We start from the raw sequence: 17,159 nt of genomic DNA, 5'->3' as shown, positions 1-17,159 counted from the left end.
GGATTCCATCATTATTCTAAATGAGAACCAGCCGGCAGACACAGCTCCAGGCTAAAACCTCTCCTCCAAGGGGAGGCTCCATAGAAATGCATGAATTTTATCTCCAAGCACCTAGTGGCTGCATCAACATCACATGAAACATTATCATTGAATTTATGAACCTGGACAAGAACTCATTCTATACAAAACCGTCGAAAGCACCATAGAAGCATCATGTAAGTAACTTCCTGAGCTTGCTCACTATTTCCCTCAGCATGAGGCAGACTTGACACATATAGACACAACTACGCTAAGTCAGTAGGGGGTGGAGGGCTGGGGTATTAAAAGATTAAAGGCTCCCGTTTTTACTATTACTATATATATTTATGTTGTGTAGCGAGACGCGAGATACAATGCCACTGTGAAGTCAGTGTCCTATTACTGTTTTTTTCATCGTCGTTTTCAATTTGTTATACTGAGGCTCAGGGTCTGGAGGGCAGGGAACATTTGTCATGCAGTCTTTTGCCTTAAAAGCCATCTGTGCAGAGGCTAATTCATTTCCTCTTTCTGCCGACCGCTCCTCTATAAACCCCCACCAAATAAGTAATTATAAATAAAGTCATCATAAAACCGCTCCTGCAAGACGAACATGACTGCCTCTCGTCCTGGGCGAACAACAACACTTAAACATCATTGGATCGGCGCCAGAGAAAGAGAGATGCCATGGTGGCAGTAGGCCTGTGCCTTGAATAAGCCTTTGATTTTTGGGGCTTGGAACTCTCTGTGCCATTTTTCGCCATTCACCCAATGAGGTTGACATACATTCACCTAGAGGACTGCTTATACCGTGATATGAATCACTGCTGTATATAACCAGCACATTATATATGTCTCTATATGGGCCTCTTGGCTCATATTGGACAGTGTTCTAAGAACAGAAGTTTTAATAAATCAAGGGGCGCCAAGGTTTAAAGCAGCATTTGGAAAGTGTCTATTTCTTGCTCTTGCTACAGATGAGCAATACACCCTGCCTAGAGTTGCGAAAATCTTAATTTCATCTTTTGGCAACCAAATAAAGAAGACCCACTAGCAAAAACGTCCTGCTGCAGCAGAATTAATGATAAAAGGCCATATTGTTAGAATTGCCCGGTCCTACAGATTTGCCTTATACAACATCAGACCCTTTCTATCGGAACATGCTATACAACTCCTTGTTCAAGCCTTGTTCTGTCCAGGATAGACTATTGCAACGCTGTCTTGGAAGGTTTTCCAGCCAGTTCTATCAAACCTCTACAACTAATCCAGAATGTGGCTGCAAAATTAGTCTTTAACGAGCCGAAAAAAAGCGCATATCACATTTTGCACTGGCTACCAATAGCCGCTTGCATAAAATTCAAGACATTTATGTTTGCCTACAAAACAACCACCTTTGCCTAAATTTACTACTTCAGACTTGTGTGCCCTCCAGAAACTTGAGTTCTGCAAGTGAATCGCACATTATAGTGCCAACCCAAAAAGGGACGAAATCACTTTCACAGACTTTTACCTTAACTGTGGATGGACATGCCCAATGTGATCTGAGCAGCTGAGTCTTTAGCCATCTTCAAGAAACAGCTGAAGACACATCTCTTCCATATACACTTGACCCTCTAACACAAGCATTCTTTATTCTTTTTCTATTCTATCTACTTGTTTTCTTTTTATTTATTATAAAAAATAACGTGACCCTCTAACACTAGCTCTCGCTGTTCTATTTCTGTCCTATCTATTTCTTATTCTTTTTATTTATTAGTAAAAAAAAATAAAACTATGTGGGACTTGTCACAGCGCTTACATCTTGTTGCTCTTTTATTGGTTTGATTGATTCTATTGTCCTCATTTGTAAGTCGCTTTGGATAAAAGCATCTGCAAAATTATTAAATGTAAATGTAAATGTGAGAGGAGCACACACACACACTCACACCAGTGTGTGGCATCACATACACCAAATCATATAGGACCGACATTTACCATATTATCTTTGATACCCCTACATGTGGCTCTCTATATAGAACTAGTAATTTCAAGTACTCCAAACTTTTTTTGTGATTCAAGAGGTCACGTTTTCCTCCCTAACCTCTAAAACTTTTAAAGAAATAAGAGCTTATCAGTTATCGTGAATTAGAACATGAACCATCCATCTCCCGGATAGAAGGAACTCTACATCCAGAGGCTTGCTGGAGGGAAAGGAGAAAAGTTCATGCAGCGACACACAGAGAGAGGGAAATGTATTCCCTCTTCATCCTCAAAAGATGGGCCGCCTTGTTTACAAATTGGACATGTTGGCTACGGCTCTCATACTATGCCAGAATGTATCATACTGGTTTATCTGTCTGACATTCTTCAAACAGCTCCGTGAACTTCCATGTGAACGTAAACATGTACAGAGGGAGAGGCTCTGGTAATTGAACTGCGAACATCCTTGATAGGAACATCCTAAGGCAAAAGGAATTATCTGCTCATCGCCAAAAAGGGGAAGGGAGAATTCTTATATGAGAGGTTCCAACAGGACATTTCTGTGTAACAAGAGCCAGTACATTTATGCTAACAGTTATTACAGAGGACAGAAAACATGATTTGAAAAAAAAATAAAAAATCAGTTTAAGTTATTACCATTATTAAACATTCAAGCTTTCCAAAAGAACTAGTGAAAGTCATTATTTGGTATTTATAAGGTAGTAAAATAAGTTAAGTTTATAAGTAAATAAAAGAAAAGCTGAGAAAATAAGTAAAGTTGTAAAATAATTCTCAAATATGGTTCTACAAATATTATATAATATGACACATCCCTGCAGTACTGCTAAAGTACCAACCAACTGTGAGGGTATAAAATAAATTAATTTGTCTATAATTTTTCAATTTGATTGAAAAACTTCCACTGAAATGAAGCTAGTTATAAATTATTAACTTAACAACAATAAGAATGTTTTGTAATTATTAAATAAAATAAGCAAAATATATTAACATAAAACCGATTCATCTACCTCTAGTACCTACAATGAACAATGAGTTAAAAAATGCTCTGAGATGCATAGTCAGCAATGTGCAACAACTCTTGGGATATTGGTTTGACTACATTTCAGACATTGTTTCAACTGGGAGAGGTTTCTGCTGTGATAAAAACTTTACTACATTCTTAAAAGCCCAGTCATGTTTTTTGATTCTGCAGAACTTCAGATCTAAGACGCTCTTAAATAAAACCAAATTGTGTTTGACGAACACAAAGTCCTAAATCAATGTTTGCCACATGTGCCATTGATAAAGGCCTCCATAGTGTGTCTGTTATAATTACAGAGCAAAATTAAGCCTGTGCAATTGCTTGTGAAGTTCACTTACACATATAATTTACATACTCTGTGAGCATTGTGGAGTATATTAAATATATTTACAGTTGCATTAATAGGGGTAGTATGCACCATCTGGTCATTTTCAAATAATGTCGTATTAAAAGAGTCTATCATTTTGTATTAACATCAAACTATTTCAATTTTAGACCTGTTTCTCAGTGAATTTATACAATAAATCGATTTTTATGTATCTATGAAAGCTCTTTTATTTATGTCTCAAATAAGAAGGATTTTACATTCCACTACCCTGTTAAAACACTTATTTATGAGACATCTATTGTTATTTTAAGAGTTCAGCAGCACATTCCTTTACTATGGTGACAAACACTAAAATAATCAGAGTCTGGAGCTTGTCTTTACAGTTCCACATCCTGAGCCATCTCAAACTCTTATGATTTGTGGCGATACAAAAAATATATCTTTCCCCTTTTCGGCTTTGAGCAAGCAGTCCCTGTACATGTTGGATCAAATCCTGGAAAAAGGGATTCAGATGTAAACACAGCAAACGTTTGGGACACTGAAGTGGTCTGAAAGATAAGTGTGATTCATAAAACCAAAACATCAAACGCATTTTCAAAATCATGAGTGCAACAATTTCAAATAATTCACAATGACTAATTATATCATCTCGAAAAGAGCCATGTGATCTTGCCTTTGTATACTTACAGAGATGAGAACAACTACATTACTGTAACTGTGAATATGAAACTTTAAAATACAGAAAAGTACAAAGAAAAAGATAGAATACACACCTTTCATTAAAATGTTTTTTTTCTTCAAAATTTTAAATATATAAAGTGTTAGACTATATAACTCTCATACCAAATGTATGAATTATATGTAACTTGGCAAGAAAACAAGAACACCCATTAGCACCATTTCCAACACAGAAAGGGTAAAAGTGAATGAAAGCATCTTCTAAATATTACAACAACACATGTGGTGTGATCACAGGGGTCCGGCATCTCCAGCTTAGGCAACACCGTGTCAATATGGTTCATGCAAACCCCATCAGTGTGAGCTGGTCATAATTCCCACAGTTACTCCTCTTCAATCCCAGCGGTTATCTCTATCCTCTCCCTTTTTTTCCCCCCCTGACACTTTAGAGTTCACTCCGTGATATGCTCATACTCCTAAAAGTTAAGGCCCTCACTAAAAAGATCTTGGTATAAAGCCCTGAGAAAGAATGTCCAGCGTGCCCAAAAACACTTTCTTGGGTGTTGCTCCACTGCACTGATGTATGTGTTCCTGTTAACAATATTTTAGCATCCACATGACCTTCGGCTGAGTTCTATATCCTGAGAAAATATGTCTCCTAATACCGGAACGGATTATATTCTGTCACCATATCTTTGGGGAGATGTCGACATAAATTCGCACACTTCCTCACCGCAAAAGATTTTAGCACATTGGTTAAAGTTATGGCCATGGCTGTAAATCACTGGAGCTAGATTTGTGTTCTCTAAAATGCGTAGGATAGAATCATAAATTATTTATCTTGTTCATCTTTACAAATTAAAACACTCCCCTTACAAGAATAAGAATTATTCACCACTCCTCACTCCAGAAGCCAGTGCCATCCACTGGTTAACAGAGTATCAAAGACTTGCGCTAATTTGAGCCGTTGACGCAGGGCCAAAGAGTTTCCCTCAGCTTCATTTATCACTTTTTTCCCATTCTTTTAGATTATCTCTGCCAAATTAGCTGTAAAGTTCCTGCCATTTGTTACTTTTGTTTTATCGACAAAGATCACTGTCTTGTCTAACTGGATCTCTGAGCAGGGTGTTTCAGGTTCTCGTTTAGAACTCAGATTAATTCTAACGGTTCAGGCGACCTGGATTTTTGCCATCACTCCCATTACTGAACTTTTCGGGGCACTCACTCTTGCCGTTTTGTTTCTGACATTTTTGGCCAAATAGAAAATATGAATCAATGAGTATGTATAATTTGTTTCTGCTTGGCATCGCAAGTATGCCAATAAGAGGCAAAATTTATCAGAGAAACACTAAAACTGCCAGGTGTACACAAATTAATGAAGGCAATTCATCATCTATATGAGAAACATCCAGGTCTTGATGTCCCTGGCCAAATATAGAAAAAGCCGTTATTATTCTTCAAATGGAAAGGACATCTTAGTTCACATTAAATATTGCCCTGAAAAAGAAAAAAAAAAGACCTGGCTGTGCTTCAGCAGAGAAGTGTTAATGTTGGCACTTCTACTGTGTACACTTTCAGTAAATTGTTTTAGTGTATATTTGCTCAGATATGCGCTTAGGGATGGATGAATTGGAAATCAGACATCTCTTCTCTTCTATCTTTCCTTTTTCAGTCATAATGACTCACTAAGATGCAGGAAAGTATGTCATTGAGAATTTCCACAAGAGCTCTGAGCCATCAGTGACAGGAGTGCAAAAGAATTAAATAGTCTGGAAGGTGCCTCAGCTGTGGTGTACCATCTAAATGAGAGAAATTTGGTGATTCTTGTGATTCTCTGAATAATTCAACATCACTCGCTTTATGTTGTATGAGTTATAATGATAGTGTACTCTCACTTCATTTTTTATTTAAATTGCATCAAAATAATACCATAGCTTCTTTGCACCAATGTTCAAAGTGTTTAAGGACATGTTAAGAGTAACAACACTTACCATGCTATTTAAAAACTCCCAACATTAATTAAAGATGGGTTCAATGGAAATTAAGCTTAATAAATTTCATTTATTTTATTACATCAAAAACGTACCTCATTTTCATTAAAAAAAGCAAACACTGAGGCTACAGTGAGAAACAATTAGATGGAAAGCATTTTTGGAAGATTAATTTGGAAAAAAATTTTGGACAATCTACAAAAAGAAATGTGAAGACTTATAATTCTATTTGAAATACTATTTTTTATGCTATTTTACAAACGTACAAATCCAATAGTAATTTAAGAAATATTCTAGGTTCAACAGAAATTAACCTTAATCAATTTCATTGTAGCATAATGTTAAATACCACATTAGAAAGAAACTTATTTGGAAATAATTATTGGACAATTTATAAACAGAATGTGAAGCCTTATAATTCTAAAAATGCACTTACGTTAAAATGTGTGTATTATTTGAGCTGCATAACTGTTTAAATAATCATTTTGTTGTGATCGACATTATGCCAACTGCTTCCAATTGAGCTGACATTGTGATTTTTAGTTTAAGCACTTTCAACACAAGACCTCTCAACTTACTTCAAGCACTAACACCTCAATTATGCAGAATTCATGACGATTCACAAAGAAACAACACTGTCAGTGAGCCAAGGTCCAGCGAGACTGTGACTCTGACCAGTCTGAACCCAGACTCTTCATTCTCACTGCAGAAGAGCTCAAATTTATTACTTGTTATCCTTTCCCCAAATCTCCCTAACACCATTACATAACATACCCAAGGTAATGTACACACTAATGGGGAGAGTGGTGTAAATCCATCAGTATGCCATAAATTAGCGCTAGGCACACTTGTGTGCATGGATTACATTGTTGGGGGGGATAATGGCCGCCAAGAGAGCCCTGCCATGATATACGTTGGTTTTGACGTGAGCGGCACTACTATAAATCGGCCTGGACCACAAACTCAGGCCAAATAATGCCCAAACAGTCTGATAAAGATGTCCGTGGATGCCTGGGATTTGACTCATATCTAGGTATTTATCTCTTTGGAATTCCACTGCAGCTCTCTTTGTCTTTCTTTCATACAAACAGAAAGACCCACCCACTTTCCCTAGTGAATAAAGACTATGCCGTGTAAACCTAGACACACTTCATGATAGGTGGAGGCATGGATGGACTAAGAAAAACTCTCCATCATAGCCGCTGTGACAGTCTACCCTCACCGCATTAATAATGGACTGGATGTTTGGTGTGCCTGGTGTCTGTCCACTAAGGTTTGATATGATGACCCACCGCAGAAGTCTCAACGAAGCCTAATGGCTCCACTCAGAGGGAAGGAAAACACAGGCACTGACACACGCCCATTGTTTAGTCAAATAAATACTAGAAATAAGCTGCTGTCTTGCAATAACTGCCATAAAAATATACGTCTATTAATGAGCTGTGAAAGTGTGTAATAACAGACTAATCCTTGCTTGTTTTTATTCCCCCATGAAAACAGAGAAATAGGAAATGGAATGAAAAGACCTGGAACAAGAACATTCTGAGAAGAAAGCAATAGGGACTGCACTAAAAGTGGTTTTCACAATGTTTTCCAAAAGACTTATTAGTGATGACCCTACGTACAGAAGACTCAGTCTAGACTCTAGACACTAAGTGTAATGTATTCCATTAGGAGTTTTGCTATGATTTGTTGTTTTTTTTCAGCTTCGCAAAAACACAGCACTGCCAAATACGACTCAGAGAAGACATACTGGAAACCCTAGTGCAAAGTCATACAAATAGACAAGTCCGAGACATAAGGAAAACAAAAGCTGGCCTGGCCTTAGCAGCCAAAACACAGCAAGCCACATAAGCACCTGTGAAGAGAACAGCCAATGACAAGCAAGGTAAAGGCCCTGTTTTGCTTGGCACATCAGAGCCGTTGCACTAACTGAGAACTGAGGAAGGAGATTCCCTGATGTTCAACCTCAAATATCTATGACAAAAAATAATGTAGCCTGTTTAACATTACAGTTCACACAAAAACGAAAATTCTATCATTTTTTTCAAAATATCTCGTGTTCCAAAAAATAAAGAAAGTCTTACAGGATTGGTACTGCATTAAGGCGAGTATATACACTACTTATAAGTAAGGACAGAATTTTAATTTTGGGGGTTGAACTGAGGTATAATGCCACAACCTCTTCAGAAAAACCTTATTGTTTTAGAAACTCTGGCATAAACTGAGAAAGAGATCATTTACAGCATATTGTCTACCGATTGGTGTAAGATGTCATGTTGTTGTGCATACGATGTGCACTGCAAGCATGTGCACATATGGCTCTGATTAAAGCCCAGATTCCCTGTTTTTTTTTATTGGATTTGGGATGTATTGCATAAACTGGTTAGTAGTATTGTGTTAGGGCCAAAGAATGTGAATTATGAATCTCATTTGTCTCTGAAATTACTCTGAGCTCCAGAAAAAAAATTCTAGTCGGTAAACGCAGAGACTCTGGGAGGTGAAATTGCTTTAGGTGGTTGTAGCTGCATTAGTGATGCAGAAACGCACAGCAGAAACACCGGAGGGCAGACTGATGATGATGATGATTGGAAAAGTGAGCTTGACTGAAAACAAGCTGTCCTCATTAGTGTAATGATTTTTCACTCTCATTTTATTTGGGTAGAGATTGATTGGTGATAATACTTAATGTGGTTGCAAATAGACACTAGGAGGAAATGTCTGCATGGCGAGTGAATATGAGCGTGAGTCTGGTGTGTGAACGGATGAGTCGTCCGTGTCTGTTACACAGGGGCTTGTCTGATCACACTGGCTCTGAGGCCTGTTTTTCCCACATGTCAGGTGTGCTGCTCGTATTACTGTCTGTAGGGCTTCAACATTGACCTCAATGGTGCGAAACGGACAGCAGCCTGATCAAGAGGCACATGGAGATTAACCCTCTATTCATTTCGGCCCTTTTTCTCACACTTTTCTGCTTTACGTAATCAGAGAGTAACTTAGGAGGGCAAGAAACAATGGGAGGGTTGATCTTGTGTTTCTGTGTATGTGTGTGCGCTGAAAGGAAATGAGTGTTGGTGAAGGAGAGGTGAGGAGACTTTGAACCATCAAAAACAGTGCAAGAAGAAAGGGGGGGATGAAAACAGAAGTGGGTGGTGATGGAAAGATGAAGAGGAGGAGGGAAAATGTCTGTGGTCCAGTGGGGAAGTCTGCAAAAACATACGGAGGGAATGAAGATAACTTGGAAACGAATGGAGATAGTGGAAGTGGTTCTGATCAGACGGAGAGTTAACCATCATTGGAAAGCAGCAGAACCAGCCTATCCACAAATTGCTTCAGAATCTGGGCATTCTGGGAGCACCAGAGCGCATCTTTCAGGCTGGCTCTGAAAGTGAGGATGAGATATTATGTGTTAGGGGGTGAACAGGTGTTAGAAGACATGGGTTCTGAGTGATGATTAGTATAGATAAGAATTATTGATGGGTTGGAGAGAAGGAAATGAGTGACAGGAAAGAGAGAGGAGGGTTCTCATGAATGAATATTTGAAAATTGATTGCAAGAATTCACAAGAGCTAGAGCTACTGACAAAAGTTAAGTGTTTGGGCATTCATGATGCACATGCATTTAACTGTGAACACAGCCTTAGAGATTTGGAAATATATAAAAAATGTATACTGGTATCAGACACTGCTATATATATATATATATTTATATATGGTGTTATAATTACCCTTCTTCTAATGCTAATTTAAAAACAGTCTTCACACACTGTTACCTATGAGTTCTATCCGCTATACCAAATTTCCATTCATTTGTATAAAATAACTTATATATTTAATATATAATATATATTTAAATTGTATTAAGTTTATAAATCCATTTTATAGATCTGTTTAGGCCTGCATGTGTTATGATTAATTGTGTAAACAGCTTTTAAATTAAGCTATACATTTAAAAATATAAAATATCAATCAAATTAAAAGACTTTTACAATTGCACATTACAGTACTAAAAATGCATTCAATGTTTATGTTTTTCTTTTGTAGAAAACCCTGCAATAAAAACAGAAAAACTTCACCATCTTTCTTCCTATTATCCTTGGTAAATATATTTTTATTCCTAAAAAAATACTTTTTAATGAGTGTCTGTTTCATTTTATTTAATTTCTAGATATTTAGGTAAAATAAACGTAGCTTAATATTTTTATAGTCAAATAATCAATAATCAAATAAAGGCCGATAAATAATTAAGTATATATCTATCTTAAATACTCGTTCACATAAACTAATGTTGTGAATTAAACCAAAAACTTTTCTATGGATAATTAATTGACAAATAACATTTTAAATGAAATGGTGGAATGCATCAATACAACAACAACAGCAAAACTGTCCCCCCATTTTTAAATATGCGCTATTTTTTTTTCAAATCAAGGGAATTATTAAATCACATTAAATAATGGTCTTCTTTAAAATTATTAAATAACTCAATATTAACGACAATTTTAAAACGGTATTTTGTATTGTATTGTATTAAAGAAAGAAAGAAAGAAAGAAAGAAAGAGAAAGAAAGAAAAAAGTGTGTGCCAAAGCAAATAAGTTCACCGCATGTTTGGAATAACCTGTTTATAATGACTGTGATTCATGAGGGCAGATTAATTGTATTAAAATCTCGTAAATGTCCCCTAAATCTGGCCTTTTGCCTGTTCCATATCAGTTGACATATCAGATGGGCTTAATACTGATATAAATTAAACTGAGGCGCTTGTTACGGCTTACCTGTCGGCATATTAGTGGAGAGGCAAGGTGGGAAAACATGTCAGTTTTCAGAGACGGTCAATTATCACAGCTACATCGGCAAAGAGAACAAACGTCTGGCAAAGAAGTTGGGTAACGTGATTTGGGTGGATTTTCCGCCGGTGTGACTGAGCGGCTTTATTTTAAATCACTGGATTGAGGAAATGTTGAAAATAGCACACGACTCTCTTAATGAGACCTCCAGAGGAAAGAAGGAGCCCACCGGTCACTGGACTGACTGGGGGATGGGACATTAGGCTTCAACCTTTTGCAGGATCAGGTATGTCAATAAGGAAAATGTTAATGTTTAGCACACTTTAAAATTCAGACTGTCTAATATAACGGAAAAGCATATGATAGTCCAGTGGGATACTTTAATCATGAAACATAACAACAATTAACATTCAGAACTGAGCAGGAAAACTGAAAGCAGAGGTGGGATATAATAATTAAATATATATATAGCTTTAAAATATTGGTGAATATGCAGGGAACGCATGGGAATGTTTAAAACGACATCACGGTTTAAGGAATTTCTTCTTCATTATAAAATACTGTAATTTTAGATTTTTTGTTAAAAACATTAACAAAACCCTTTGAATTACGTAGTTTCAGTTAAATAGAATTACAACCATGCAGATTTTTATTGTCATTTGTTTTTATTATTATTATTTTATTTTCTCTCCATTCATCGTTTGCCTAAGTCCTGTTAATGCCAATACATATTCATACATTCTGATCATAGTCTATTAGTTTTGATTCATGCAACGATTATTAAATACCTCTCTCATGCTCAAATATTTGGTTCTGCATAACTTTATTTATTTTTACAAAATTCAGTTTGAAAGGAGATCAGAAGGAGGAGGAGGGGTCTATACCAGGAGTCTGACCAAGTGACCTGCAGGCTGATTATATGTCATTAACTGGAGACTCGGCCTATTTAAATTACTCGAGTACTTCCATTCAGACAGATGAATTACGCCTGAACTCCACACACAACACTTAAACACGAATAAATCTTGAACCTTCTTTTGTGAAATTTGTGAAATTTCACACACACACACACACACACCACTCCCTCTTTCTCTCCTTCTTCTGCCTCTCCCCTCATTTCTCTCTCTCTCACTCACACACTGACACACAGCCAGGAATAGATATGCCCATAAATATTCACACATTGTTTAACATCGCTGTTATATTTGGCACCTGGAACAATACACTGTGAACTGTCAAAATTAAAAGACTCAAATGTCAGCTCAAAGTCCTCCGAAAGGGCTCGCAATCAGCACTGATACTCGCATGGTAAAAAAAAAAATAAAAAATAAATAACAAACAAAAAGTTCAGTTCAAATTTTCTGCACTTTTCTACACTACGCTCAAAATATGTGTTCAAGCATAGACGTCGTGAAAAATAAACGGCCAACTGAGGATTAACAGATCCAGGAAACATTATTGTAAAGTGTTTCGTACACAAACACACGATATAAACATATATTACAGTCAAAATCACTGTTCTGCTCTTGATGATGTCTAAACTTTAATGGCATCAATAATTTTTTAACTACGCGCTTATTTGGACTTAACACGACGAAACAGCGTCGTTGTTTACTTATCAAATATAATAAAAAATCCCATTGCTGTGGGATTGCGTGATCAATTCTGTCAAAACATTCAAATGCAGTCTAAAAGACTAAATGCTTTTACGATATTAGCCTATTTTATACATTTTACGTTACATTTATGTTTTACATTATTATAATATTTTCTTCTATACTTGTTTTTATGTGTTTATAATGCGTTTCTATTGGTTCATTAAAACAACAAGTTATAGGCCTATTACGGAAAGGAAAATAGATCCATTCATCTTACTACTGCCAAATTAAAAACATTTTTGTTTCATGCACTGAATGCGTATGTAGATTAAACATTTACACATACACGCTAGATTTCTGAATTTTTGCCTTTTTGCTATTTTTATATAATCACACATATCTTTATTGAACTCGTTTTTGACAAGCGAAAAGTATAATTATATTCCCTAGATGTATTAAAAGTGCTATCTATCTATCTATCTATCTATCTATCTATCTATGTGCACTTAATAAAAGTTTAAATGATTAGGCCTAAGAAATTTTACAGCCGACTGTAGCTAGTTCAAATTATTATATAGATGTATACATCATTCTTATTATATATGCCAGATAAAAATGCACAGCACACTGAATAGAGTTTTAACGTTTTAAATGTCAAATCTTAAACTGCACTTTGCTATTCTTTGTTTTGTTTTCCCCCTCAATAAGCAGTGATACTTTAAAAAATAATAACAATAAAATAAAATAAAAATCAATTTCATCCAGGTTTCTAGTTTGAATACGATCCATCTCTATTTTGTTTGTTAAAAATGCATCTTATACAAATGTTTATACTCTCAGCTTATCTGAAAAGGAAAAGGCAATTTTATTTAGCCAGTTTCATTGCTGCATTAAAGGCTTTAAATTAAATGTACGAAAGACTGGATGTATTGTGGCACACACACATTTACAATGAATAAAAAATATGAATGCCATTAATTGGCGCACACACACGCACGCAAGAGCGCGCACGCGCACACAAAACATCAAATAAACATGGAATGGCAGCATACGTTACCAGTCCCTTTTGCATTTATTTCACATTTATTTTATATATGTTGTATATATAGGCTATAAGTTGGCTATCTTTGCAAGGGTTCGTGCAATGTGGGAGCGTAAACACCCTAACGACGCAGTTCATGTCCCTCCTCCTCTACAACGTTATTGGCTGAGAAGAGTTTTGACGACATATATGAACCCAAGCAGCTCAAAATATGTAGCTGACATGGAGATCAAACGGCGAAACTCGCCTGCTTCCACAGAGTGAATCAGGCTGCGAATTGCGTGCACAACATCGACTGGGATTGGACATTTTTCCATCCAACGCTCCACCTCATTGATTCCATAACGGGTTTGAAATTCAGAAAAAAAGGTTCTGAACACCGCTAAAACATTAATAACTATTAGCAATGGGACTTTCTCATGATGGATATTTGCAGTGGTGAATATAAGTGTAAGTAAATGATTTTTCACTAATAACTCGAGTGCAGTTACAGCTGAAGCCTATTTTGTTCGTCTGTTAATGATCTGCTAGAAATTCAGCGGTAGCCTATCCTTGTTCTGGACAAATAAGCAGGACTGCATTTTTTTGCTGCTAGAAAGCAACAAATTAATATTTTTTTATGGGGAGACAACCAGTGTGTAAATCGTCAAGTCAAAGTACGCACGATCTGAGAGCCAAAGCCTACTCCGTCTGTGGTTCGCCTTAGGGTACACAAGTCTGTCGCCATGAGTTTAGTTGGAGGGTTTCCCCACCACCCGGTGATGCATCATGACGGCTATTCCTTCGCTGCCGCAGCTGCTGCCAGTCGCTGTCATGAAGAACCCCCCTACTTTCATGGGTGGCTTATCAGCCATCCGGAGATGTCTCCTCCAGACTACAGTATGGCACCCTCCTACAGCCCCGAATACTCGGCGGGAGCCCCCGGGCTCGACCACTCGCACTACGGAGGAGTACCGGGGGCCGGCGCCGTTGGAATGGGACCCCGACCAGTGAAACGTAGACCCACGGCAAACCGAAAGGAGAGGCGCAGGACTCAGAGCATCAACAGCGCCTTTGCGGAACTCAGGGAATGTATTCCCAACGTGCCCGCGGATACGAAGCTGTCCAAAATCAAACCCCTTCGTTTGGCTACCAGTTACATTGCTTACCTTATGGACATTCTGGACAAAGACGAACAGAACGGGGAAGCAGAGGCCTTCAAAGCGGAATTCAAAAAGACAGACGGCAAAGAAGAAAGGCGAAAGAAAGAAATGGTAAGGTCTTAAATAAAGTGAATAGATCTTCATAAACGTCAAAAAAAGTACTGTCATATATTAGACTTGCATATAACATAATGGAAACTTGCTTTGACTTTGATATAAAAGCTTAAAAGTATTCTGTGGAAAACTTTGTTTTGTGTACGCTGCTGTGCCTGTATCTTTGTTGTAGGCTAAAAGTTAAGTTATTACATTTGCTGTCTTTACCGTGACCAGTACGTTGATAAAATTTGGTAGCCTAATGTGTAATAGCTATACAAATAATCTCTTTTTTTTTTTTTTTACAGAACGACGTTTTGAAAAATTCAGGGAGCAGCAATGACAAGAAAACTAAAGGGAGAACTGGTTGGCCGCAGCATGTGTGGGCATTGGAACTGAAACAATGAGACTAATGCAAAAGACACACAATGAGGCCCTCTGAACTCATTTTTAGTTGTTCTCTCACTTTATTTAATGGAATATTTATGTGCAATTTCCCGCTACGGACAGTGGATATTTGAGGAAAAACCATTCCATTTTAGAAGGAGGATACTCTCTTGGTAAGAGATTGTGTGTTGCTGTCTGATATTGGTTTATTATTGTTTGTTTTCTTGTCCCATTGTGAATCAAAATGAGATATCTGCCACTAAGGAGTACACGTGAAGTTCTGTCTCATTCTGTCTCTCTATCACTTTCAGTATCTATCTCTGTCTGTCTCTTCTTTAATTATGAGGAAGGTTAGTCGATGTTATGATATAGTAAATGTTTTATTTGAAAATGTCATGAAGTGTTATAATGTTATTTTGTGGTCGTACAATGCTGGTGTCTGAAACAACTGTCGAGTCCACCCAGTGCACTTCCGTCCAGAGACACAAAATTTAAATAATATTTGGAGATGTAAACAATGTAATTAATTCAATAAACCACTGTTTTTAACAGCCTTAAACCTTTTGTTGTATTGAAATGTAATTTAACATAAAGATGCCACTTGGTAAATTGCACACTAAATAATTATTCACAGAAGATAAGTGCTGTTCGTAAGAAGAACATAGACTACAGTGTAGAAATTAATGATACGTTTCAGGGCCTAGAGAGACTGTTGAATATATTTTCAATTTTACTTACATAGACGTGACAGTCAAATCAAACAGCACTCACGCGATGCATGCAGCAGCTCCTCGAGCACAAACAGAATGATTTAAGCAGCCCAAACTGTGTCCTGCTTTGAGTCATATTGACTTTTAAAAAGTAATCTGAAGTTTTTAAGACAAATGTTTACATTTGACAAAACTGCTGAAGGGTCAGCAACGTGGCTGTTGTGAACAGTTTGTCAATTTATGCTTGCAACACTAAATAAGCTACTAAAAATAGTTACAATTAATTACAAATAAACTGTTAATGCTAGCAGTGGCTATCGGCCTTGCGTACAGGTAGGCTAATTATTTTTTACAAGTAGGCCTACCTTTCAGGCTGCTTCGGGTAACAACGCTGTCTATAGCTTCAAGTAACTACAATTAAAAAATAATAACTGATAAATATAATTGTCAAAATAAACATTTGTATTTATCTTAATTTGAAATACATTTGTCAGTGTGCATGACGAAATTTGCATATTAATGAATTACAGCATTAAATGAACATTGTTGAACAGATGATATGGTTTCTGCAGCAGGTGCCAAAAAAGATAAAATGATAGGCTAATTAAATTAATTAAAATTATGATTTGTTTCCATGACTGTATAGGGTATTTTATACAATGGTCATGTAGGCTAATAAAGAGAAGAAGAAAAATCACAATAGTAGCCTATATTATTGATTGAGGAAAAAATCCAGAGTACCATCTAAATATCGAAGAAGGCTATTCATGTTATTCAGGCTATTTAATGTTAATTAGGCTATCCTTGACAGTATTTTTAAATAAACACGATTCTAACATTGAAATTGCTCAGGCTAGGTCGTACAAAATACAATTATACGCTGTATAATCGCTATAAAGTGGCAAAACTGCAAGACGTTTAATTCCATAACTGCTAAAATAAATGATTGAGTAGACTCACTGGAGCCTGTGGAAAATGCCCAAATGACGTTAACAACAAAATACGGAGGGCCAGACTTTGTTGGAGCTACCAAGGCCTGCTCGGATGTGCAAATGATTGATAACGTGCCGATCAAAATGTGCAGCTGAAACTTCCCACTGGTGTGGAGGGGGGTTTGCACCACAATTAATAGAACCGAATTTTGGCAATGGCCGTAACAACAGAACCAGCAGTAGCCTACCGGCTGGAATTATGGAATAATAATAATATAATGGAATTATGGGATAGCCTATGTAATAATACAGTGACGTCTGTGATTTATTATAGATTCTTCATGTTTTACGATTTTTAAAATGATGCATTCGATGCATATTTAGAAAGAGTAGTCTTTTTCTTTTTCTAACATATTTCTTGACTGTTATTAGCTTTTTGGTGAACTTTTGTGGGC

General features: G+C 36.7%; 1 protein-coding gene across 1 annotated transcript; it reads left to right on the top strand.

The window, feature by feature from the left end:
• The first annotated feature begins 13,676 nt into the window (after window positions 1-13,676).
• On the top strand, window positions 13,677-15,610 carry LOC107670807 (heart- and neural crest derivatives-expressed protein 2). The gene is made up of 2 exons (XM_016463577.1): window positions 13,677-14,693; window positions 14,984-15,610. The coding sequence occupies exons 1-2, from the start codon at window positions 14,166-14,168 to the stop codon at window positions 15,080-15,082; spliced, it is 627 nt and encodes a 208-aa protein (XP_016319063.1). The 5' UTR covers window positions 13,677-14,165; the 3' UTR covers window positions 15,083-15,610.
• Window positions 15,611-17,159: the final 1,549 nt, after the last annotated feature.

Source organism: Sinocyclocheilus anshuiensis, unplaced genomic scaffold (genome assembly GCF_001515605.1).
Source record: "Sinocyclocheilus anshuiensis isolate Anshui unplaced genomic scaffold, SAMN03320099.WGS_v1.1 scaffold145, whole genome shotgun sequence".
Classification (NCBI taxonomy): domain Eukaryota; kingdom Metazoa; phylum Chordata; class Actinopteri; order Cypriniformes; family Cyprinidae; genus Sinocyclocheilus; species Sinocyclocheilus anshuiensis.
The sequence above is the reverse complement of the archived record's forward strand: the minus strand, read 5'-3'. Positions and strand labels throughout refer to the sequence as shown.

Bases quoted from the DNA above. Each gene is read 5' to 3' on its own strand.
- LOC107670807 (XM_016463577.1), top strand. From the start codon at position 14,166: ATGAGTTTAGTTGGAGGGTTTCCCCACCACCCGGTGATGCATCATGAC. The intron at 14,694-14,983 runs GTAAGGTCTTAA...TTTTTTTTACAG, and splicing joins AAAGGCGAAAGAAAGAAATG to AACGACGTTTTGAAAAATTC.